This window comes from Drosophila hydei, unplaced genomic scaffold, assembly GCF_003285905.1.
Source record: "Drosophila hydei strain 15085-1641.00,03,60 unplaced genomic scaffold, DhydRS2 tig00008122-arrow-pilon, whole genome shotgun sequence".
Taxonomy (NCBI): Eukaryota; Metazoa; Arthropoda; class Insecta; order Diptera; family Drosophilidae; genus Drosophila; species Drosophila hydei.
Genome location: NW_022045833.1, coordinates 4,468,571 through 4,491,061, shown reverse-complemented (window position 1 = coordinate 4,491,061; position 22,491 = coordinate 4,468,571). Strand labels below are relative to the sequence as shown.

The 22,491-nt window shown below is 36.2% G+C and overlaps 8 protein-coding genes and 1 long non-coding RNA gene across 11 annotated transcripts; 2 read left to right on the top strand and 7 right to left on the bottom strand.

The window, feature by feature from the left end:
• Window positions 1-8: 8 nt before the first annotated feature.
• LOC111593915 (protein late bloomer) lies at window positions 9-1,552 on the bottom strand. The gene is made up of 5 exons (XM_023306988.2): window positions 1,267-1,552; window positions 1,033-1,206; window positions 825-980; window positions 578-772; window positions 9-190 (listed from the first exon to the last, which is right to left on the bottom strand). Exons 1-5 carry the CDS (start codon window positions 1,324-1,326, stop codon window positions 119-121), a joined length of 657 nt encoding a protein of 218 aa, XP_023162756.2. The 5' UTR covers window positions 1,327-1,552; the 3' UTR covers window positions 9-118.
• A 721-nt stretch (window positions 1,553-2,273) lies between these two features.
• On the top strand, window positions 2,274-3,146 carry LOC111593968. Its single transcript, XM_023307059.2, has 3 exons — window positions 2,274-2,436; window positions 2,578-2,964; window positions 3,037-3,146. Exons 1-3 carry the CDS (start codon window positions 2,274-2,276, stop codon window positions 3,144-3,146), a joined length of 660 nt encoding a protein of 219 aa, XP_023162827.2.
• An 841-nt stretch (window positions 3,147-3,987) lies between these two features.
• Window positions 3,988-6,941, bottom strand: LOC111593886 (protein late bloomer). Its single transcript, XM_023306953.2, has 5 exons — window positions 6,836-6,941; window positions 6,487-6,570; window positions 4,733-4,891; window positions 4,340-4,675; window positions 3,988-4,250 (listed from the first exon to the last, which is right to left on the bottom strand). The coding sequence occupies exons 2-5, from the start codon at window positions 6,544-6,546 to the stop codon at window positions 4,179-4,181; spliced, it is 627 nt and encodes a 208-aa protein (XP_023162721.2). The 5' UTR covers window positions 6,547-6,570; window positions 6,836-6,941; the 3' UTR covers window positions 3,988-4,178.
• A 1,173-nt stretch (window positions 6,942-8,114) lies between these two features.
• Window positions 8,115-9,973, bottom strand: LOC111593890 (23 kDa integral membrane protein). The gene is made up of 5 exons (XM_023306957.2): window positions 9,762-9,973; window positions 8,786-8,944; window positions 8,553-8,708; window positions 8,286-8,492; window positions 8,115-8,220 (listed from the first exon to the last, which is right to left on the bottom strand). Exons 1-5 carry the CDS (start codon window positions 9,819-9,821, stop codon window positions 8,149-8,151), a joined length of 654 nt encoding a protein of 217 aa, XP_023162725.1. The 5' UTR covers window positions 9,822-9,973; the 3' UTR covers window positions 8,115-8,148.
• Window positions 9,974-10,553: 580 nt separating this feature from the next.
• Window positions 10,554-12,625, bottom strand: LOC111593905 (protein late bloomer). Its single transcript, XM_023306976.2, has 5 exons — window positions 12,497-12,625; window positions 11,283-11,441; window positions 11,055-11,216; window positions 10,792-10,986; window positions 10,554-10,728 (listed from the first exon to the last, which is right to left on the bottom strand). Exons 1-5 carry the CDS (start codon window positions 12,554-12,556, stop codon window positions 10,651-10,653), a joined length of 654 nt encoding a protein of 217 aa, XP_023162744.1. The 5' UTR covers window positions 12,557-12,625; the 3' UTR covers window positions 10,554-10,650.
• A 790-nt stretch (window positions 12,626-13,415) lies between these two features.
• Window positions 13,416-15,619, bottom strand: LOC111593889 (23 kDa integral membrane protein). The gene is made up of 5 exons (XM_023306956.2): window positions 15,333-15,619; window positions 15,154-15,238; window positions 14,088-14,249; window positions 13,663-14,028; window positions 13,416-13,602 (listed from the first exon to the last, which is right to left on the bottom strand). The coding sequence occupies exons 2-5, from the start codon at window positions 15,217-15,219 to the stop codon at window positions 13,513-13,515; spliced, it is 684 nt and encodes a 227-aa protein (XP_023162724.1). The 5' UTR covers window positions 15,220-15,238; window positions 15,333-15,619; the 3' UTR covers window positions 13,416-13,512.
• Window positions 15,620-16,581: 962 nt separating this feature from the next.
• On the bottom strand, window positions 16,582-18,707 carry LOC111593977 (tetraspanin-6). 3 transcript variants are annotated; one of them, XM_023307069.2, is made up of 6 exons: window positions 18,675-18,707; window positions 18,195-18,435; window positions 18,075-18,115; window positions 17,371-17,506; window positions 16,947-17,309; window positions 16,582-16,881 (listed from the first exon to the last, which is right to left on the bottom strand). In XM_023307069.2, exons 2-6 carry the CDS (start codon window positions 18,252-18,254, stop codon window positions 16,801-16,803), a joined length of 681 nt encoding a protein of 226 aa, XP_023162837.1. In that variant the 5' UTR covers window positions 18,255-18,435; window positions 18,675-18,707; the 3' UTR covers window positions 16,582-16,800. The 3 variants fall into 3 exon arrangements, with proteins under 3 accessions (XP_023162837.1, XP_023162838.1, XP_023162836.1); XM_023307070.2 differs by having other exon boundaries at window positions 18,650-18,692; XM_023307068.2 differs by lacking the exon at window positions 18,675-18,707 and having other exon boundaries at window positions 18,195-18,520.
• Window positions 17,221-17,519, top strand: LOC111593981. Its single transcript, XR_002751078.1, has 2 exons — window positions 17,221-17,277; window positions 17,330-17,519. It is a non-coding gene; the product is annotated as an uncharacterized LOC111593981 (long non-coding RNA).
• A 379-nt stretch (window positions 18,708-19,086) lies between the features above and the next one.
• On the bottom strand, window positions 19,087-21,394 carry LOC111593975 (23 kDa integral membrane protein). Its single transcript, XM_023307066.2, has 5 exons — window positions 21,073-21,394; window positions 20,037-20,225; window positions 19,810-19,974; window positions 19,550-19,747; window positions 19,087-19,334 (listed from the first exon to the last, which is right to left on the bottom strand). The coding sequence occupies exons 1-5, from the start codon at window positions 21,130-21,132 to the stop codon at window positions 19,257-19,259; spliced, it is 690 nt and encodes a 229-aa protein (XP_023162834.1). The 5' UTR covers window positions 21,133-21,394; the 3' UTR covers window positions 19,087-19,256.
• Between the last annotated feature and the right edge of the window lie 1,097 nt (window positions 21,395-22,491).

Here is a 22,491-nt window from a genome sequence, read left to right as displayed (position 1 = left end):
GAGTTTCGTTTCATTTCGTTTCGCACGATATTTGTATATTGTAAAATGCCAACACTTAAGGATGCTACGTTTAAGTTTCCAGCTGCATTATGAGCTAATGGCCAATTGGGAAACCTTTTCAAAAACGCTCGCGTCGCTGTTTATTGCGCACGGTGACGCCCAAGTGGGTGGCTGCGGCCAAAGCGCAAAGCTGGAAAAGATGGAAGACAGAAGGTAAAATGATTTAAGATACAAGCTAGAACCGTTGACTTCCCGTGCCGAATATTGAATACACTAACGAATGTATAAGGCTAAGAAAATAGCCGAGAGACAATGAATGTATTGTAGTTCAAATTCAATGATAGAAAAGACGGAGATTAAATATCCTTGAAGAGAGACTGAAGATATTTTTTGAATATATATATAGTATGAATATATTATAGAATATGACATGATAAACTTGACGTCTGCTCTAGCAGACCTTCTCTCTATAAGACTATTCCAATGTTATAAAAAATACAAATTAATAAAATCTATTCTTAGCCCTTCTAAGCTAGCCATAAATTATTTGAGTGAATTGATGTTAAGGTCAACTTGCCTCTAGTACGAAGAGCAGCCACTTGCTGATCAGCCCGTAGATGAGATTATCAGTAGCATGTGACTGCACAGCCTCCAAGCAGCCGTTGCCGAACAGCTTACTCTGCACTCTTTCCTTATGCTCATAACAGCTGAGGGGAAAGCCAACGCCTTGGAGTATGTAATCCTGCGGACCGCTCTGGCCGCAACATGTGTACTGTGAAAGGATTGAACAAATAAGTGATCCTTCAAACCTGAATTCAGCTCACCTTTTGCTCGATAAAGGCGATTCGCTCCACATTGCGACGTTGATCTGCCCAAAGAGCCAGAAAATCTGCACGCGATCGTTCCACATAGTCCGTGACATGAGCTGCGACGATTATATAGACTTGCAAGCCAATCAATATCAGCATGCAGCTGACAAACTACAAGAGCACAGAATTAAGGGATATTCGAAAACAATTGCAAGCCACTCACACTCCAAATGAGGGACAGGGAGAGACGTGCGCCTGCGAAACAGCCGAGAAACGAGCTGAGCACCACAAACGAACCCACAAAGATCTGCACCACAATTGCAATATGCTGGAAAGTGCCCGCCGAAACGTTGTTCAACTCATAAACAGATAAGGCAATGAATGCGATGCCAACCAGCTAGAAGTTAACTAGGTCGTTAAAACTGAGGCAGAGTAAGTAAATATTACGTATACGCACCGTTAAAATCACATTTAAAACAATGAGCAGGACTTTCAGAATAGCGATGCGACTGGCCATGTTCACAGAACAAAATCAATCGATAGTACGTTCAATTTGCTTCGCCTCTGTTTCTAATATAAATAATAAACACGCTCCAGATCCAGCCCTTTAGCCATACAGGTTGAATTGCGACTAAGCGACGCGCATTTATTTTTTGAAATTGTGGCGCCCCCTCCAAAAAGGGCCACCAGCCCAGACATTAAGGCGAAACGACAGTCTGACATTCAGTTAGCTTTTCGCTGTTCGTGGCTTCTCCCAAGAAATCAACGTTCAAGTGCTGCCCCGTGCTGTGTTATGCTTGCTATACCCTGTAAATGTAAACAGAGCAATATGTTATTTTTTTGTAATTTGTTCAAGCTAACTTTAATTTTAATAATATATTATAATTTTAATTAAATTTTCTATTAAGCTATTATATTTGGATTTCTAATATTCTACACATTTTAATTAATACGTAATTTTAGATATATATTTTTGTATTTTAATTAAATTTGTCGAACACAGAGTATCTCTTAGTCGTATACAATTAAATTCTAGTCTTAATACTTGTTGTGCTATTAATGTGTTTATGTGTGTGTCTCTTGGCGGTCATAACATTTGTGGGTGGTATGATGTCACGACAATGTCGACAAAAGCTTTTGGCCAATGACTGAAAAGGAGCTTTTGTCCTATATATATATATATATAATATGTTTATATAGTATATAGTACATAAGCATTCATTGATAAATTGCGCAGCACAAAAGCTACTTGATTCGTTGATAAGGCAAAGGACACCAATAATATGAAAGTAAACATAGTGGGCTTTCATTTATATAAGGTGAAATTATATTTCTAAACTTTCTCGAATAAGAAAAGTTTTAAGCGAAACATTAAAAATGCTGTTAAATTTTATAACTCTTTTGCTGTTCAGTGCCCGCACACATGCCAGTGGTGAGTTTAGAGTGTTGCACACTCCGTCATCAATGAAGTGGATTGGCGAAGATCAACTGGATAGCTCTTACTTAAGCGACGTGCTGCTCGCTGCTCAAGGACACGCTGTCAGTGGCGACTGCGATTGGAGCGGTTTGGCCATCAAGAATCCATTTACTCTGGCTCCCACTGCTATGATAGTCGTTCATATCGAAGGTATTTTTAAGTTAGCGGCATGGGAAACCTTGAAAGTATATGAACTAATCTATTCGGAAACTCTGGATTCCATTGACAATTTAATTGCCGAACTTGATCCAAAGACCGTATATGATATAAACTTTATTAATCATACTCTAGGTGTAGAGAAATATAAAAATTACTTTGGCAATGCCATTGTGCCCATTGCCACGCCCATACAATACTTCAAGCCTGTCGAGTATGCGAGCCATCGGCAATTCCTTGAGGAAGTGGGCTATATGCATGCCATCAGTGAGAACTTGAGCAGGCTGTTGAAGCCCTCACATGTGGTTGTCATACGCATCTCATTGCAGAACATTGTCAAGATCAACAGTTACAGTCTGCTATACGAGGCCAAAAAGCTGATCAAACAAGCCAATTTACGTCTTCTTCGTGCAGCCAGGACCATAACCAATGCTGTGCTCTTTGTGCTGACCACAGATAAAAAGCAGATGGTAAACATTTCGGGACGTAGTTTGAAGGAGGCCAATAATACAAATCCCTTTGGTAAACAGACAGCTCGTGATTTTCCGATCATATTTAATATTATTTTATGGACAACCCTGTTATTGGCCTTAGCTCTGGCCGTAGTTTGCTATGTGATTGCCACAATCGATCCTGGCGAAGATTCAGTTCTCTATCGTACGAGCCGCACAGTGTTACAACGTAGCCACAGGAAAAGAAAGTAAAACTTTAAGTGTTGTGTTTTCTATTTAATATTATTACTAATTATAATACTACGTTATTTTCATACATTTCCATATTTAGAATTTAATACTTAATCACATCAATTTCAGCTCTGTTTATTGAACACTTCTCTGCCTATATTTCTGAGTGAAAGAAATGCGAACTATCCATAGTTTCTTTTTAGTTGACAGAAAGTTCAGTCGCTTTGGCATTCCCTGAGTCACATGCCTTGTTTATCAATTAGCCAGCCCTCGTTTTTGGCCGAGGCGCATGCCAAAAACTAGAAACAAAAAACATAAATACGACACATATTTACATGCTCATATACAAACGGACTTACATATTTGCTTTTAGCAAGGTATGAGGCGGGCGAATGGGCAACAAGTTGTCTGCCTCTGCCGGCGCATATTTTCTTTTGGCTTGCCTTACGTATTTCTTGCTTCATTTTGACCATGAAATCATGACGTCGCTCTATTTATAATCATACCAAAATTGTGGGCAATTTGTGAATATGAATTGTTCTGGACTGGAGAACGCGCTCGCACCACGTGTCGTATACGCAATTTATTTGTCTGTTGCGATAAAAAGCATAAAATAATAAATATGTAGAAAAATGTGTATGAAATTTGATGCCAATTTGAACAGTGATTTTGTCCAGATTTATTCCATCTTTTATTTTTATATTCATTTATTTATTCTTCTTTATTTAGTTTATTTAATTTAACCAACCCTCCCATACAAACACTTCCTTTGTAGAACACATACATATATAGTTTTATTTGCATTTTTAAATAATTAAATTAAATTATAAATAAAACAATTAATTTAATTACTTAGCTTAGGTTGTAGCAGTTGAAGTAAAAGTTTAAGCTTATGAATTTTATGCATATTTTATTATTATTACTATATTTTTGGTAAATATTTATGCCCGAATATCCAAAGCACAAGTTAAATACTTAATTACCCCGTAGCCCAGTGGGCGTGGCTAAAGTTTAGCCCAGTTTTTGTACTTGTCATTCGGTTATAGTTGGCCATTAAAATTGCAAGCGCCGCTGTTTGTTGCGGAAACTGATGGCCAGGAAGACGGCCATAACAAAGCACAGCAACTGCAGTTGGTAAATAGAGAAATTATTCACACAGTCATTAGGAAATTCAATTTGAAATTGATACTAGAAATGGGCAAATCAATAGTTACCTCAAAGGCTACCAGCACCCAGGAGACAATTATGAAGCGCCGCTTGTCGCTCTCATAGCGGTCCTGCAGCTTTCCGATGCAGCCCTCGAGATACATATGCTTCGGCAGTTGATCGAGATTCTCATAGCAACTGGGCGGTATCAATTGGTGTAGATGAATATAGTCTTGGGCGCTGCTCTTGCCGCAACACTCGTACTTCTGCTGCAGTCCGTCCATGTTGTTGGCCTGCCAAGCCAGCTCCACTGTGGTCTGGGCGCTGTGCACCTCCGCCTGATGCAGAAACATAAAGGTGCTCACGATTTGCGGTATGGCCAGCAGCAGTAAGAACACAGCGCTCTACAAACGGACAAAGTAATTACAGCGTCTCTCTAATTAGCCGGGTCAATAACCTACCGTTGCGGTCAAGCAAACCGATTCGCGTATTGCCGCAAATATGCCCACAAAGGCGAACAGCAAAATTATCGCACATGCCACGTAGGCGGCGATGACGAATTCCTCGCTCTCCGTATCTGCATTGAACGCTATCCAGCCAATTGCACCCACTGCCAGGAACTGTAAGACAAACGGAAATTAAACTGGAAATTCTCACGAGTCATTTAGATGATAATATATATATATATATATATATATATATATATATATATATATAGATATATATGCAGTATATATTATGATGACAAGGCCCAAGTACATATGGAATGCATCGAAATCGAAACGTTGTAGCACTTTAATTGAGGTTTTTTAACTGATATATATATATTTCGCATATAGAGAAAGAGATGCCATATATGTGTAGCATAGAACCGCAAAGCGCGACACTTGAGTGATTTATATACCCTAACAGAGAGAGGAGATTAAAATACTGTTGCAACGTGCTTTAAAGTAAATGCACTTAGCCATAGGTATATTCTAGATACTGCAGTTTTACTAGATACATTCCATGAGCTCATCTAGCTAAGATATATTGCTGAAGGGTACACAACGTTTTTTTATATTTTTCAATATACTTGACTAATTTATATACTCTAGCATACGCAGTAACGAAAAGATAGTAAAATGTGTATGCATATACATGTGCTAGATTGTACATTATAAATATTGTTATTGGCTAATATGATAAGTTGATCTGCGCCATAATTGAAATTACTAAAGAGTGTCTAAAATTCAACCGTTTCTGCTTTGTTTTGGTTCTGCTATTAATTGGCTGCTTGACTAGTTTATATACCGTAGCAGCTAATTGATATACATAATATACACAAGATCACGTAGGTATTTCAAAGTGTCTAATCGTGCACTCATTTTAAATTTCAGAAGGGTATATAATCATCGACAGTTTCGACTCTCTTTTACTTTGCTAAAAATACAATCAATTGGTTGGTTAACATTTGGGGCTGTTGTTGTTGTTTGTGCGAAACACACCCCGTAATCCAATTGGGGGTTGAGGCCTGAGCTAGCCTGGATTCGGATAACGTTGTATATAGGTCAAACTACAAATAAGTAGTGGGTCATGACATCATCCAGTACCAGCCAGAAAGGAATTGTGCTGCAATTGTGGGCACTGGCGTTTACACACACTTCCCGTTCGACTTCAAAACAAAACAAAAGCTGCAAGTGTAAACAGTGCTAGCCATGGTAACAACAAGGGGTTGTCTGGGCAGGAGGAAGGAGACGCTATATGCGTGTGTTAGCCAAAGACCTGTCGACGACGTGGCTAAAGTGTGTGAAACTGACAAATGACAAAATATGAATTAAAAATACAACACGGTCAGCTATAAGTGGCTCAGCGACAGAATGGGGGCCATGTGCACGGGAATTTTCGAGCATGCTAGCATATTGCAGGACTGCTATCTGGCTAAATAATACATGTACTTATTATAAAACATTTTTGACCAAAACTGATTTCATTTCGCTTTCGCTTGGCTTGCATATGACATCATGCCTGCAAGTGGCTTATTTCCTTTACTGATTCAAATTCGAATGCATCAGTGAACTAATAAATGTCATTGAAATATATATAAATTACAGTCTGTACAGATGCGTAAGTGTGTCTGTCTATATATATATATATATATATATATATATATATATGTGCATTTACATAATTTGCTCAGCTATATATGTATATTAAAAATAAATTAAAATCTTACCGCCAAAATGACATTCAGTACGATTGAGGCAATCTTAACGCTGGTTGTGGTGCAGCCCATTTTTAAAGATTTAAATTTGACAGGCTGAAAATTAAAAATAAAATATCGTTAAATATCTCAACACTCTTATTTTTGTATATAGGTTTTAGAGCATAAAAAGTATATTTTTAATACATAAAAACAAATTTTAATTATGTTTTTTTTTTTTTGCTTCATTATTCACTCTGAAAATGAAAATATTCTCTTTGTGTTTATTCCAATTGCTGATTGCACTTAATTAGCTCGCACTCATTAGCATATGAAATTGTTCTCATTGTTTCACATATCACAGCAGACAAACTTTCTTAACCTCTTGACTTCCGAATCAGCAAAGCGCGCTTGTTTATTTTCCAAATAACAAAAGAAATTCCCCTCTTTATTTTGCTTAGTGTATTTTTGTTTGAAATCCGTCCGAAGAGTCTGTCGCGTTCAGCGTTTGCTTGCAAACTGAATCCGAATAAAAATGTTCGTTATTTTCCACATTCAAAATACCTCACACACACCCACACCCACACACATGCACACGCTCACACACACATGCGCAGCAGCAGCAGGCCTGTAAGAAATTTTAAGAGAGAGCGTCAATGCGCTCGCGCAGATATGCGCTGATTGCTGTGACGTCACGCTCAAGCACTCAATCAGTCAATCTATCAAGCGTAGCAATATACATATGGGAGCTGCCCCTTTTTTCAATTCATGCAGCATTCTTTTGGGCATTCGAGTTAAGTAGGGCTTCTGCATCTTAACAGTTGTGCCCCTTAGTTAAGCGCAGGGAATAGAGTCGAGTAGAGTTGCCAGCGGGAGTAGAACCAATGCTTGCAATGGATTTATAGTAATTATAATATTATTATTATAATATATATTTATATACTTGTATACTATATATACTTTGCGATTTTTAGGGTAGCTCTATAAATTATTCTATTGAATAGGCTTTCAATGAATCAGATTCTTACAAAGCATGGCAAGCGATAGACTCTTGTTTGTTACCTCTGGCCGAATGTGTAGTAATTTAAAAGCAATAATAAGAAATTTGAAATATAAATTTCTTATATGTGATTCTTTACAATTCAATATATGTGCGTTTGTATATAAAAGTATGTAAGTCAATTTAAACGCAAAGCAGATTTGAAGCCCTTGCTCATTTACTCTGGACACATCAAAACGATATCATAATTCAATAAGCCACAAAACGATATTCCCTTACTTTCTCTCTCTCTCTAATTTGTAGTATTTATTGACATTTTTGGGGATAAAGTCAAGCCAGCTGTTTTCCCACTACTTGGCATGAAAACTTCATCAAGCGTATCGTCGTTGGAGCTTCATGATTTTCTTTTATTTATCTTTTTATATTTTTATTTTTTGTTTTTTACCCGAACGTTTCGATTGGTTTGCCTAATTGATTAGTGGCGCTTGGACTGTGGAACAAATTCCGCTGCTGAAAAATGTTGAAAATAAAATAAAGAGAATTTGCTTATTCGAGTTTAGTTTATGTTTTATTCATTGGATTGCTTGGCAAGTGAACACATGGCGCAAAGCTGTTTAAGAAGGTACATTGGTGACACTTATAACTGAGGTACTATGAGTACGATTCGATTGACTATTATGACTAATTAGATACTATTAGTAGTTGTAGCGGCGCCTGCGATTCGAATAGTGTATGGCAAGTATGACAGCCAATCCAAGAATTACCAGCTAAAAGAAGACAAATTTTTAAACTCAACAAACTCAGTGCAAAGAGGGGAACTTGAGACACTTACATCGAAGCCCAGCAGGCCCCATTCACAGTATCGTGATGTGCTGGCCTCATCGGCGAAGGCCAGCTCCACTTTGGTCAGACAGCCATCTGGATAGACGTTCAATGGATTGAAGCAATTGTTGCCCTTGCAACAACTCGACGGCACTGTATTATTTCTATGTCCGATGGCAATATAATCAGCAGCTCCATAGCGGCCACAGCAAGAGTACTATGAGAAATGAGTTTAGCAAACCAATAGGCAAACACTTAAAGAACATCCAATACTAACTGTCTTCTGTATCAGATCCATGCTGCCCGGCCTAGTCAACTCCAGTTGCCAATGATCCTCAACCGTTTTAATGGCATAATTCTTAAATACATCGCGAGTATTGAAGAAGATGAAGACGCCTATCAGCACTAGCAGCACCAGCAGCAGCGAGACATACTATGAAATGATTGGAAATAGAGAAAATATTTAAACATAAATATGAATAGACATGCATATATCTATTGGGCACTCACGGTCCAGAGCATGCGCGACGATTCCCTAATGGCTCCGAAGCAGCCAAACATTGATATCAGCAAGATAATACCACCAAGCACAATTATGCCGATGGCATATTGCTGTGGCATAGCACCCCAGCCAAGGCCGCCAAATACTATGACCAATATGCCAAGTATCTAAAATGGTAAATATATTAGAAAGGAAAATATAGTAGGAGCATATTTATGAAAGATAAAAGCTAAGTGAATCATGAATTACTCATAGGCGTATACCTAAACGCCCACAATTGAAATAGTGAAGCTATTCCAATTATTGTGACGAGATTTTCTTAAGCTTAGATTCCTTACATCATCATGTGTATGATATAGTATATGCTATTGGGGCTGATGTCATGAGACATGAGAGCATATTTCGTATAACGACAAATTGCTCGATTTGGAGACCAAAAAATAATATGAAACGTTGGTCGCTTTCATCGCCAGGTGTTGACATTGGTGTCTTGTGGTCCGTTTTCTAATCCGGTTTCTATTTTATTTTTTTTACTTCAGTTTTTAATTATTATACTAAATCTGAAGGCATGACGTCGTTGTCGTTGTCGTTGTCGCCACTCGCTTGTTAACAAAGAAGCTTTCCGAAGCGGCTCAAGGAATGCAAAAAAGCCATAGACAATAGACACAACTCACTCTTACAAACACACACACATACTGACACACGCACACATACTTTTACACTAGCCAAGCGCTAGAAACCATGCATGTATTTGTCTTTTGTAGACTAACAATAATAATAGTCTGTGAACTAAGCACGCATACACAAGATGATATCATCTGGTCTTAGGTAAAGCTACAAAAGGTTTTTTGCTTTGGCGTATTTGTGAAACATATTTGCCAATATGGTATACCAAATACATAGCTAATGCATTTGCCCATTTTCAAGTTTTCAATACGCCAGATGTTTCGTTTCGAAAACTTTTCAAAAATGTACACAACTTACCGCCCATAATGCGTTGAAGAGAAATAATGAATATTTAATGGTGCCCGTAGCGCAGCCCATGATTGCAAATTATTAAAAAATTTGTTACGAAAAAAACAATTAATGAGAATAAATCTAAGCTGATTAGCGACACGTGCAACAGTTTGCCTACTGAAACTGGGCAATATTTAGATTTTTATTCCCAAAGCAAAGTCGAGAACTGCGAGCGTAGACGGTCACGAACGAACTAAAACTCAAAAACTGAAACTGAAACTGAAACTGAGGCCGAGGCTGGTGCTGGCGCTGATGTTGAACACAGAGCACAGCTGAGCACCACTGAGCACCACAGTGCAAACAAAAACACAGTAAACAAACACGAAAAGCAAAAGCAAAAAAAGCCAAAATCAAAAGTCAATTTATATGTGTGTGTGTGTGTGTGCTTGTGTACCAAAGCCTCAACGATGTCGGAAGCCAAACAAACAAACAAACAAGTAAACAAACACACAGCCGGGCGGTCTGACCCAGCCGAAGAGCCAAGCTCCAAAGTGGTGCACTCCGCAATTGGGTCTATGGAAAATAGCGGCCAGATGTCAAGAGAGACTATGTGAAAGAGAGCCAGAGAGAAAATTAGAGAGAGAAAGAGAGAGAGGCACGATCGGAGACTCTTAGAAACTAATGCGATTATCGAACACATTGCGTCATGAGTGGAACAAGAGCATATTTGAGATGAATGAGCTGAATGACGCCATAGCTGTGGGCCCTGAGCCGAGTATCAGGAATAAATGATTAATAACAATTAGAGAAACTACCGGGCTATAAAAGCATTCACAATTTATTTGTAAGTGTCTAAAAATAATATTGACAAATCGGAAAAGTTCATTTCGAAAAGATTGTAAATATTCTAAATTTCTTAATAATGATATGTGTATCTCTGGCGTTCCTTGCGAAAGCGCAGTACTAAATAAAACGTACAGAAGCACAGCAAAGCCTGCGAAAGATAAAAATGATTAATTATGATAATACATCCATAGAGATAACGAGACAAATTTACCGTAACAGCAAACGAGCCCCATTTGCTATTATCAGCGTAGCTGAAGAATCGAAGGAATTCATCAGCAGCTGCATTTACGCAGCCCGTCATGAAGTAGGGTATATTGGTTTTGCCATCGGGATAACAACTGTCTGGTAGAGTGGTGCGACCTATGCTCACATAATCTTCCGGTCCGTTGCGGCCACAGCATTCGTACTTTAGATTCAAATTGTTCAAATAGTTATTCTTTTTTGATTCATTTATTCAGTTGCTGTTCAACCCACCGTCCGCTGTATTTTATCCATAGCACCACGATCGACCATCTCTTGTTTCCATTTCACATCGACATCTTCGACCGCATAGCGTTTGATATACTCCTCATCGAAGCTATTGCCAAACAAGCCAAACAATTGCACAATCAGCAATGCCAACAAGATGAAACCATACTGTGGCATGGAAACATTTTACATAGAATCAATGCTATTCGTGTTTTGTTTATCAAGTTCACTCACCGTTGTGGTCAGGCAAACACTCTCCTGACAGATGCCACAACAACCGATAATAGACGATGCAAACAGCACCCCGCCAATCACATACAAATAGATAATATATGCAGTCGGTGCCTGGCTGAGGCTCAGCGTGGCTAGTCCAATTATCAACAGGCCAAAGAGCTGTGCATTCAAAAGACAAGCTCATTTTATATATATATATATATATATATTTATATATATATATATATATATATATATATTTATATATATATATATTTATATAATATACTTAAGGCTTCATATTTGAGATTAAAGATGTTCAATTTAAAGTAACTAAAAGTTTCAAATTTTTTGGTTCATAATTGAAAAGAACGTTTTCTAATGTGCAGAAGCAAAGAAAGTTTTGACATTGATATAAAGACCTATGTATTCTGTAGACAAGCTAATTAAATATGCATGTTTATATTCAGTTTAACATTAAAGAGCTTCAGTCGAAAGTAAATAAGTAATTGGATATTTTTTGTAGTTTATCTTAAAATAGAAAATTGAGTTAATTTAAAAAAAGAAGTAGTAACTAAATTTTAAATTTATGTACATGTTAAATTTATTTCTTCTTCTTTTCTTATAGGTTATATATTATATACATTGCCAATTTCAATTTCAGAATTTTCTTATATTATATAAAAAGATAATAAAACAAAGACGCTGGAATATGAATATATTACTATATCAGACTGAAGATATAGAAATATATATGTAAACATCTTCGTTATACATTTCATTACAATCGATTTAATATTCTCGGCAAGTATTTAAAAATATGTCTAGGGCTATAAAATGCTTACATAGTGTATAAATGATAAATGCATATATATATATATATATATATATATATATATATATATAAAGATATATTATATGCATATATATTTGTGTGTGATCATTTATATATATATATATATATATATATATATATATATATATATATATATATATATAAGCGATCACACACAAATATACTTCCATCTATTCTGTACATTGTTTGGCCAAAAACCGGCTATAATTTGACAATTCTAATACACAGTCATACACACATTGCAGTATTTGAGATGTATATACAACATGTATATATATGTCTATATATAACTTTAACAAGTTGTCTCTCGTTTGGCAAAATTTAAATATTCACGAAATTATTTAGCTACTCTTTAACTTCTGAACTCTGCAAAACTCACCGCGTAGACCGTATTGAGTATGTTTAAGAAACACTTAAAACAGCCGGAAGTACAGCCCATATTGGCTATTCGGATTCGTAGCGTTTATTAAAGCTAATATATATTATATACACAACCGATCGTATCGACGTCGGCTATCTGACTGATGCCCAGAGAAATAAAAGCAAAATTATATTTTCGTCTTTGGGTATTGAAACAGTGTTGCCGAGTTACTGGAATTTGGGATTTGTATACAATCAATCCAAAAAATGATTAATGTTCGCAATACGGCAACATAAATATTTATTAAATATATATATATATTCCAGATCAGGCGAATGAGCCGAGCTGATCTAGCTCTGTTTGTCTGTCTGTGCACCTCCAATGCCAGCTCTATAATCGTATAACCAATATACCTCTTTCACTCAGCGAACGAGTGCAAACAGTAACTCTCAGAAAGGCTCTTGAGTCGAACTTAATTTTGACTGAGCCTCCGTCGCCTATATAAAGCGAGCCTGCTGCAGCGCTAGCTCAGTCGTCTCCCTGACCCCCTACTGGTCAGACGTGTGTTGTGCAGTGCTCCTCTTCTGTGTGGTGGTAAATAGTGAATAATTTTAAGTATATCAATAAGAATTGTATTCTTATACTATAAGAATTGTTATTAAGATAATGATAGTAATGTTTGTAATGATCATTATGTTAATGATCATTGCGTTAATGATTATCATGTAAATATTAATTAAGATGACTATCATGTAAATATTCATTAGTATAATAATCATTATAATTTTTATTTTTAAATAATCTATAAGTTAATGATCATTATGATATGATCTTATGATAATTAAGAGAATTCAAATGATATTTTGTTAGAGTACTTCCAGAACACTTGCTCTGCTCATCTCTTATTAATACCCAATGTTAAATAACATATTGCTTTGCTAATTATGTCGTTTATTAAATTGAATAATTTTGGCATGGCCATGGCTCGTATTACAACTAACTAAACTTCACTAAAAAGAGGCCGAGTCATATATTTAATCCTCATTGATGGGTGCCTCGTCGTCCTTGATTTTCAAGAGCTTGCGAGCCTTGCCCATGAGATAGGCAAAGAGTAGACTTAAGAACTGTAGCAAATAAAAGTTAAGTTAATATATTTTAATTATACATTTGACTCATTAAATCACCTCCAGTGCTAAGATGACAATGGCTGCATAATAATTAATCTCAGCTTGGAATTGGAGACTGTGGGCGGCCTTGATGACGCAGCCGTCCTCATACATATGTGAGGCAACCGTGCAATCGAAGCCATAGCAGCAGCTGGCCGGCAAGGCACCGCCATCCTCTTTGCCCAGATAGTCCTGCGGTCCGTCAAGGCCACAGCAGCGGAACAGGCTGTGTATGGGCTGCATTGTATCATTCTGCGTGGACTTCTCTTCGAAGAGTCGCTTAATACGCTCATCAAAGTTCACCAACAATTGACTCTTCATGCTCGAGAAGATGAAGAAATACGTGGTCAGCACAACGATAGTCAAAATACTAAACATAATATACTAAAAAATATATTTCATATAAGATAATGTCAATTAAAGAAGCTAATTGAGGCACTTACATAATTAGAAAACTTATACGACTCTTTGAGAGCCACATAAATGCCCAGAAAGGAAACTGCAAAGATTAAAACGCCGCAAAGAGCAGCTGAATAACCGCCATAGACCGACGCAGCGGAACCCCAGGTGACAACGCCACAAGAGAAGAACAAGATATTAAAGCCCTGTAAATAACAAGATTAAAAAGACATTTGTAGACCTAATTAAAAACAGTTACACTTGATTTAACAGATGACAGATGGCCGAACATTTAAGAATGCAGCAAGAAGAGCAAAAGAAGAAAGTTTTTGACATAAACACAAAATGCTTAAGATGTCATCATAGGCATCTCTATATATAAGAATGACCATGTAAAGAAAGCTAAGTAAGAAATAATAGTTAAACTTAGAAAGAAGAAGAACAAAAACAAAAACGAATGAAGGAAGAAATTGAATAGCTGAAGAACGGGGCATTTAAGCGCTTGCGAATGGTATACAGGGAAAAAAACAAATGAGCAAAGATAAAATAAAATTACGACTCAATGTCAGCCGACACAAGTCAAGTCTAAGGCTCACCAGCATTAAGCTTACAGCACAGTAAAATGTTTACGTATAGTGAACAAAGCAGAATTGTAAGAGCTCATACTTTTTACTCTAAATATATATGTATATGAGTGCGTATGTATATTGTTAGTTATTAGTAGAGGCATTTTCAATTTATAAATATTGCCATTTGGCTGTCATAAATAGATTTACAGCGATATAAGTATGGGTGTGAATGGCCGGCTGTGGCCCACAATTATGCGAATATTTCGCAGCATTACGTATACCACATGTATGTCAAAAAAATAGAAACAAAAACCAAAAAATGAGTGCAAACGTAAACATTCAAATAATAATTAAAAGGCATTTGATTGCCGAGTGCCGACAGCTGTTTCAGGCTTTTTGATACATTCACGAAAATATCGATTTGTTTCTTCTTGCATATGCGGAAATTTGGTTGGCTTGACTTGGCTTGGCTACGCATTGTCTGTGCGGTCGATATAATCGGGTCAGGAAACGGCCTTCAGTTAGTTGGTCAACGACTTACCGCTATCAGAATGCATGTCGTGAATAGCGCATATTTCCAGGGTGTGATGGCAAATGACTTCTCCATGGCTACCAGCAAAGGGGAACTATCAAGCAAAAGAAAGACAGAAGTTAACTTTTTAATTAAACACGGGGGAAACGATTTGCCGCACACACACGTTTTTCGCACAACGCACTTACGACTGATTTTTCACTAGCTGCAATTGAATAGAAGCCGCCGCACGCTCAGCTATTTATGCTGTGTCTGTGTGACAATGACAGTGAACCCAATTGTCTATGCGACGCTGGGGGGCATTATTGACGCGCCTCCAATTGAAGCCAAGTACGGAACGCGCTGCCTCGCTTACAGACCGAACGTTGCCAATCGACTGACGTCTGACATGGTTTCGAGCTTCAGCATTTTTGTCGCGACGTTCAGCGCAGGCGCTTAAACAATACAGGGTGTGCCAGAGTTTGCCAAAGAATTAAACAATTACTAAGATATTTAAATTGTGCTGTAATTACGTATTTAACAGGATTTTGGATATTTTCATTTTTTTTACCCAACATATTATTTTCTCTCAATTTTATATGCTAATTACCTAATTACCTACATTAACCACATAATATATATTTTTTATATTTAACTGTTTATATCTAGAATTTGTTAACTATTGATGGAGTACTGAAAAGATATGCCAACCGACTAAGCCTGAATGCAGCAAATTCTAAGCCAATCTTAATCGAGCATAAAAACAAAAAAAAAACAATTTAAATTAAAAGTAATATATGATTGAATTTAAAAAATATATATAAAACTCTAATGATATCTAAAATTAACCAAAACAGTCAGTTTTAATAAAGTAAGTGTCAATTAGTATACATATTAGTATATGTGTATTTTATGTGCTTACATCGATTTATATATAATATTGATGATCAAATTTGAAACTGGAAATTCTTAAAAAAATTTTTCAATACTGCGTAGTTTCTTATATTTTTTAAAAATATTTTGTTTTGTGTAATTTTTTTGATGTTTTACTTTTTATTAATTTTTTTTGTTCTTATTTGTAAATATTATTTTTTATTATTTCTTTTTTTTTTGTTTTGTTGCATAAATAAAGATGCTTACATTATTTTTTATTTACAGAGCGATTACTAGTCAAGCAGATGGCCATGATCTTATAGCTAAATGATGTTCATTTACTTCAATCGATACTTCAAAAGCAATCAAAGTCTTATACTGCTAAATATAGGCCAATTTAATATCAACTTTGTGCAGATAATTATTACAAATATATATATTTAAGAGAAGCAAAAAGTAGGCCAATTGTTGTGCCTGTTTGGATAAGATATTCTGGAGTATAAAATATTGCTACATTAGACAACCAAGTCACTTGGAGAACTATTTCAGTGTAGACGATAGATTAGAAATGAGTTTTATGTAAGTATTCATCATAGTTGTAAAACTCAAATGATTTTAACCACATGCCAACTGCAGTTTAGTGACTAAAAGGAATGGCTAAAATCCATTTCTGTACGCAATTAAATCGGAAACTAATCAGTTTGGTGTGAAGTAGTAAATCGACTTTAATATTGAAACAAATAAATATTAGTTGCTTTTAATATTAATTAAAAATAATACTTAAGGCTTAGTGTTAAATTACGTTTACATCCAAACAGAGTTGTTACGACGTCCTTGATTCTTCAAGCCAGTCAAAAGCAGCCAGCCAAAGAAGGCGCCAACAGCCTGAAAGAGGTTCAATTTTTAATACAATATAGTCCTAGATATCATATAAGTTTCTTGAATACTACCTCGCCCAGTATTAGCAGCCAGCAAACAATTTTAAACACCAATAGCCTTTCGTCCAGATACTCTACAAACTGTGACTTGCAGCCCACTTTATACACACTGGAGACATTGACGCACTTGAGCTCCGGGCAGCAGCTTCTGGGCACCGCATGATTGATGACCGCATAGTCTCCGTAGTTATTGACCCCGCAACAGTGCAGCCAGGTCTCGTAATAAGCCAAAGCTCCAGTTTCATTGCGTTCGGCATCCCAGAGCTTCTCAAAGCCTTCGTTAATGCTGCCCGACAGACCGTCCTTCGTGCCGTGCGAGACCATGCTGAGGAACAGCAGCTGTGTGAGTATCAACAGCACAATAGCCAACACATACTGTACAGTAAACGAAATAGGTCAGTTAAACAAATCAAGTTCAAAGTGGAGTTGCACTTACAAGGAGCAAGCCTCTGGGTGATTCGCGTGCCGCAACCACACAGCCAGCGACTGCAATGATGACTATAACAATGCCCAGGCTAATGATCAAGCCGCCAGCTACATTTTCGCCAATGCTCACCGAAGTTACATATATTCTTTAAAGATAAGGCAAGACATATGATAAAATAAAAGTAATATATAAAAATATTAATATACATGTATATGTCAGAGATCGAGTTATTGTGGCCACCTTCGAGCTCTTAAATTCTGTGCCGACTTTCCAGTATAGTTACCTCTTCTTCTATAAATCAATATGTGCTCTATAGCATAATTTTTAAGCTATGATTGTGAGACATGAGATAATAATCCTTAGAATTATCTGTGCTTTATGTTGAAAGTCAATATTCCATAGTTACTTTCCTGACTGATTATTAAATAATGACTTTCATAATAAAGGCCAGCTACTCTTGATGATTCTCATCAGAAGTTCTTTACTAATTAACTGAAATTTGATATTATATACTATACATATACTATAAGATGTTCATGCGGTGACTGAGTCCCAAACACTGTCAGAAAATTCACAAAAATCTTTAGTATACAACTTAATTACTTTACATTCAATTGGCTTGAATCACGAGTTTAATTTAAATCAATTAATTGTTGGGAAACTGTTGCAAAATTTGATGAAGCCTTTTTATTATCTCACCCATATTTACTTACAGAAAGAAAATGCCAAAGCCAATCAGCACCAGACCGAGCACCTGCAAAAATGAAAAACAGGTGAGCATCAGATAACATTTTGCTTTTATTTTCATTTTCATCTCAGCAGTTTGTACATACCGTATACACAAAGTTCAGTAGCAGCAGCAGATGCTTCACTGTAGTCTCCGACAGGCCCATCTTATTGTTGTTGTTGTTGTTGTGGTTGTAATGTTGTATTGTTGCAGCTAGCAAAAGTGAGCGTTAAGGAAGAAGCTGACGAGACGACAGCAGCTGTCGCACTAACCAACCGACTAAACGGCTAACCGACTGGCAGACTGACTAGCTCGAACGAGCTATTCAAAACAGCGCGTCAATAAAACTAAAATATCAGTCAGAATGCATTAAGTAGGTATTACGTATAAGGCAATAGCCAGTTTTGGTAAAGGTGCGCGCGCGTAGTATGATTACGAATACGCCGAGAATATATATAATTATATATATATATATATATACATATATCTATATATCTATATATATATCTATCTATATATCTATATATATATATATATAAAAAGCTATGTATGTATTTATACGACGGTTGCAAGCCAAATCTCTGACCGTTGCCTTTCAGTGCCGTGCAACAACTGAAACATTTTACATTTTGTTTTCTTTATTTTTGTTGTTTTTAAAAGTGCGAGTATATGGCGGATAGAACAGCTTTTCACTCAGCCATTGATCTATGTATAATGAGAAAATCGAGCGTCGCCCACACGGCTGCTCTTATTGGGAAAGGCGAAGGCGCTTCTCCGAGACTGTGTGTATCTGTATCTTTGTATCAGTATATGTATCTGTGTGTGTTTTCTATTCTTCTATTTTATCTGTTCGCTTGCTCGTTGAATCCTACTCATTTTCAGATTCATTGCTGTGTTTATATTATTTATCTGGCAGTCAACAAGAAATTAGTCAATAGCAACAGGTTTTATTATGGTTTTGTATATATATATATTTATTTTTATTTTTATGACGTGGGAGTTTTGGGTTTTACAACGCATTTCGATGGCATTGATATTTTTATCAATGAAAATAGTAAAACAACTTTTTTCTTTTTCTAACTGTACTAAATTACAAATCACAATGGCACAATGGCTAAGCATAATTATAATACGTCTACAGTGGGACAATAATAATCAACGGAACAGCTTAATTATAGAAACGCACGCGATCTCGATGATTTCGTATGCTATCCACCAAATAGCAGGTGGCCACAGAGCCCATAAACTGCAGGTGAAAAAATATAGATAAAAAAATTAATTATTTGTTAGAGAGGTAACGAAAAAGGGGGAATTAAGCTATTTATGTATTTATATATTACATAATGCTATACTAGAAAATATAAGCAAGTTGATATATTTTTTATGGATAAGTACTCAGAATAGTATTCAGATTATGAATTCTTTAAATATCTTAAGCTGACTACATCGACTACAACGCACCTCAGTCAGTATGGTAAACCAGCTGATTGTATGAAAATTGGCTGTTTTTCTGCTAACATATTGCTTGAACTTCTGCTCACAGCCGTCCTTGAAAAGATTCAAAGGATTCGTGCAGTCACGCTCAAGGCAACAGCTGGCAGGCAGATAACGCTCCAATATAATATAATCCTCGGGGCTGTTGCGACCACAGCAGTGTAACTATTGAACAAATACACCATTTAGCATTTATATTCACAACTCATCTGTTAACAACTACTCACCCACTCCTCGTAAATGTTGAGCGTGCTGTTGAGTCTGTGCTGTGGATCCCACAGCTCATCGAAGCCCTGTTTCAAGCTGTTCGGCAAGGCATCGCGGCTGGCCGCAAAGCTAATACTGAACATGACGAACTGTATAACCAACAGCACTATTAATAGCACTGCGTACTATAATAAAAGAATAAATTATTTAAATACAGGGTATTTGATATTAACCATTTTGCACTTACACTTATAAGCATCTTCTTGCAGTCCTTGATCAGGGCCACAGTGCCAAATACGCTGGCTATTATAATGACTATGCCTAAAAGAATGCACAATATGGAAGCCAGTTTCTCGCCATGATCAACGAAATTTTGCTGCTCGGCAATGCTGTCCAACAACCAGGTGCCATACCAGATCAGCAGGCAGCCGTTCAACTATTCGAAAGGGAATTTTATTTGGATTAACTTTGGAATGTTTCTAGTCAATGTCAACAGATTACAAAATGATAGAGTTTATTTTTGGACGATCAGCTCATTTCGAATTTTTTTTATAATACAATTAAGGTATGTGAATTTGTTACTATTTTAATTTTTAGGTTTTTCTAAAATTTACTAAACTAAATTTATTTTCGATATTTTTATTGAAATTTGAACAAAAATACTTTTAATATTATTTATAAATTCACTAAAGAGATGAATACCTGCAGATCCTATGATTTGTGTGACATTTATAACTTTGCTTATAAAGCCGTTAAAACAATTAAATTCAAAGTTCTTATATCTGCTCTTACTGCCTGCTTTTAAAGCATAGACCTTAGCTTATCATATTTGCGTACTGTAAATATGCTACTGCTACTGTAAATAGTTCACATCATCATTATTTACATTGATAAGAAGCGCTATATTTGATCTACAGAGAGCATTTGAATACCAAAAATGTGGTGAAAGAATTGGAGTCTAAATTCTGTGTTTTATATACTGTTTACTTAGTTCCAAGTTTAGATTCAGTTCAATATAATTCATATTATAACAGAAGCCAATCCATTTTGTAAACACTTTATTAATTCTGTTGAACATAGCAAACAAAATGTTAGCATTTCATGGTATTTTCGCTGTAACAGCGTTGTTTCTTTCTTTGTTTTGGGCAAGTTCTTATTGTAAACACTTTTCTAGCACTGTAAAACACATTACAAACAGAATTCGCACACGTCAGATGTTAAAAATGTATTTGTTTGGTCTTTTGGTATTTGGTATTTGGAACAGGGCTGATTGTTTCACTTACAGCATAAATCAAATTGATGACACAGAGTATGTAACGCAGCAGACGTGTAGTGCAGTACATTATTTTTGCTATGAGTAGTGGCTACTAATAAAACATGACAAACGCGACGATTCGCTCACATATAATTAGCCGTGCCTAACAAAGTTTCACGCACTCAAAACCGCACGGAAAAACTAAAAAAACACCGAAAGCACTTTGTTTGTGCTGCGCACCTTGAGCATCGGCAATGGTCGCACGACAAATACTCGGAGCAAGCGATTCATAATCTGAATTTTGTTTGGCCGCATCTGGCGACGTCGCTGTCAGTTGAACGATTAACCCACAGTTCTACGCGGCAGTCGGCAGACGGCAATGCAATAGCCAAAAGAAAATAATCATATACAAAACCCCACAGAGAATTGTCGTAGATATATATATTTATATATGCATACGTGTATATATATATATATTTCTTTAAACATAAAGTCAATATCAAAAGAAAACTCAGCTGAACACAAATGATGAAAATTAGCGTTCAGGCGCCCACGCGCCGACAGATGAATACAGAGATACAGATAGAACGTATATAGGCATGCATGCCAGACAACTGACTAACGGAAACTGCGGGCTGCCAACACGGGGGCCCACTGTTTGGCCAGAAACAATGATGTCAACAAACCAAATTTGAGCTAAGAACTAAATATATATATTTTAGCATTGAAATTGCCCTTCAATGCAGCGGGTGGCCAGCAGGTATGTACCCATAAATAATAAGCTAAGCTGATCCTAATGCAGTTTTAGTAAGACTCAATCTATTTAATAGTTAGGCATGACTAGAACAAACCTATTAGCTATGAGGGATCTTCGTCGTCTACTCTCAGCAGATTTTATCTGGATTGCATGTTATTCAAATCATATTTCAGCTGTTATATAGAGTAATTCATTGCAAATATCTCGAAAACTTACAGCTAATCTGATATAATCTAAAAGCTTCATTCAAATGACAATGGACAATGCAAGTAAGCATGAGTGGGTATTTACTCTTCGGCTATTCTATATACTCAAGAGATATTTTGAATTACAAGTTATTTAAAATCATATAAGACTCAAAAAACATCTTAAAACCTTAAAAAAATCAGAATGAGCACAAGTAATATATCCAGTTGTCCAAATCCAGAATAATTTCATAAGATTAGGAAAAATTGCTATCTGGAAATTACGCACCTATTTTTCAGGATGTTATTTAAACACGTTGTTCTATTTGATTTAGTAGGAATTTATTTTAATTAATACAAAATCTACATATATTTTACTTTATTGCTCGAAATGTTAGAAATCGAATGACAATTTACTTATCGTAGGCACTGTGTAGCGTTCGTAGTGAAAAATCAAATGAAAAAATAAAATAAAAATAAAACACAATCAAACATTTGTGACAAT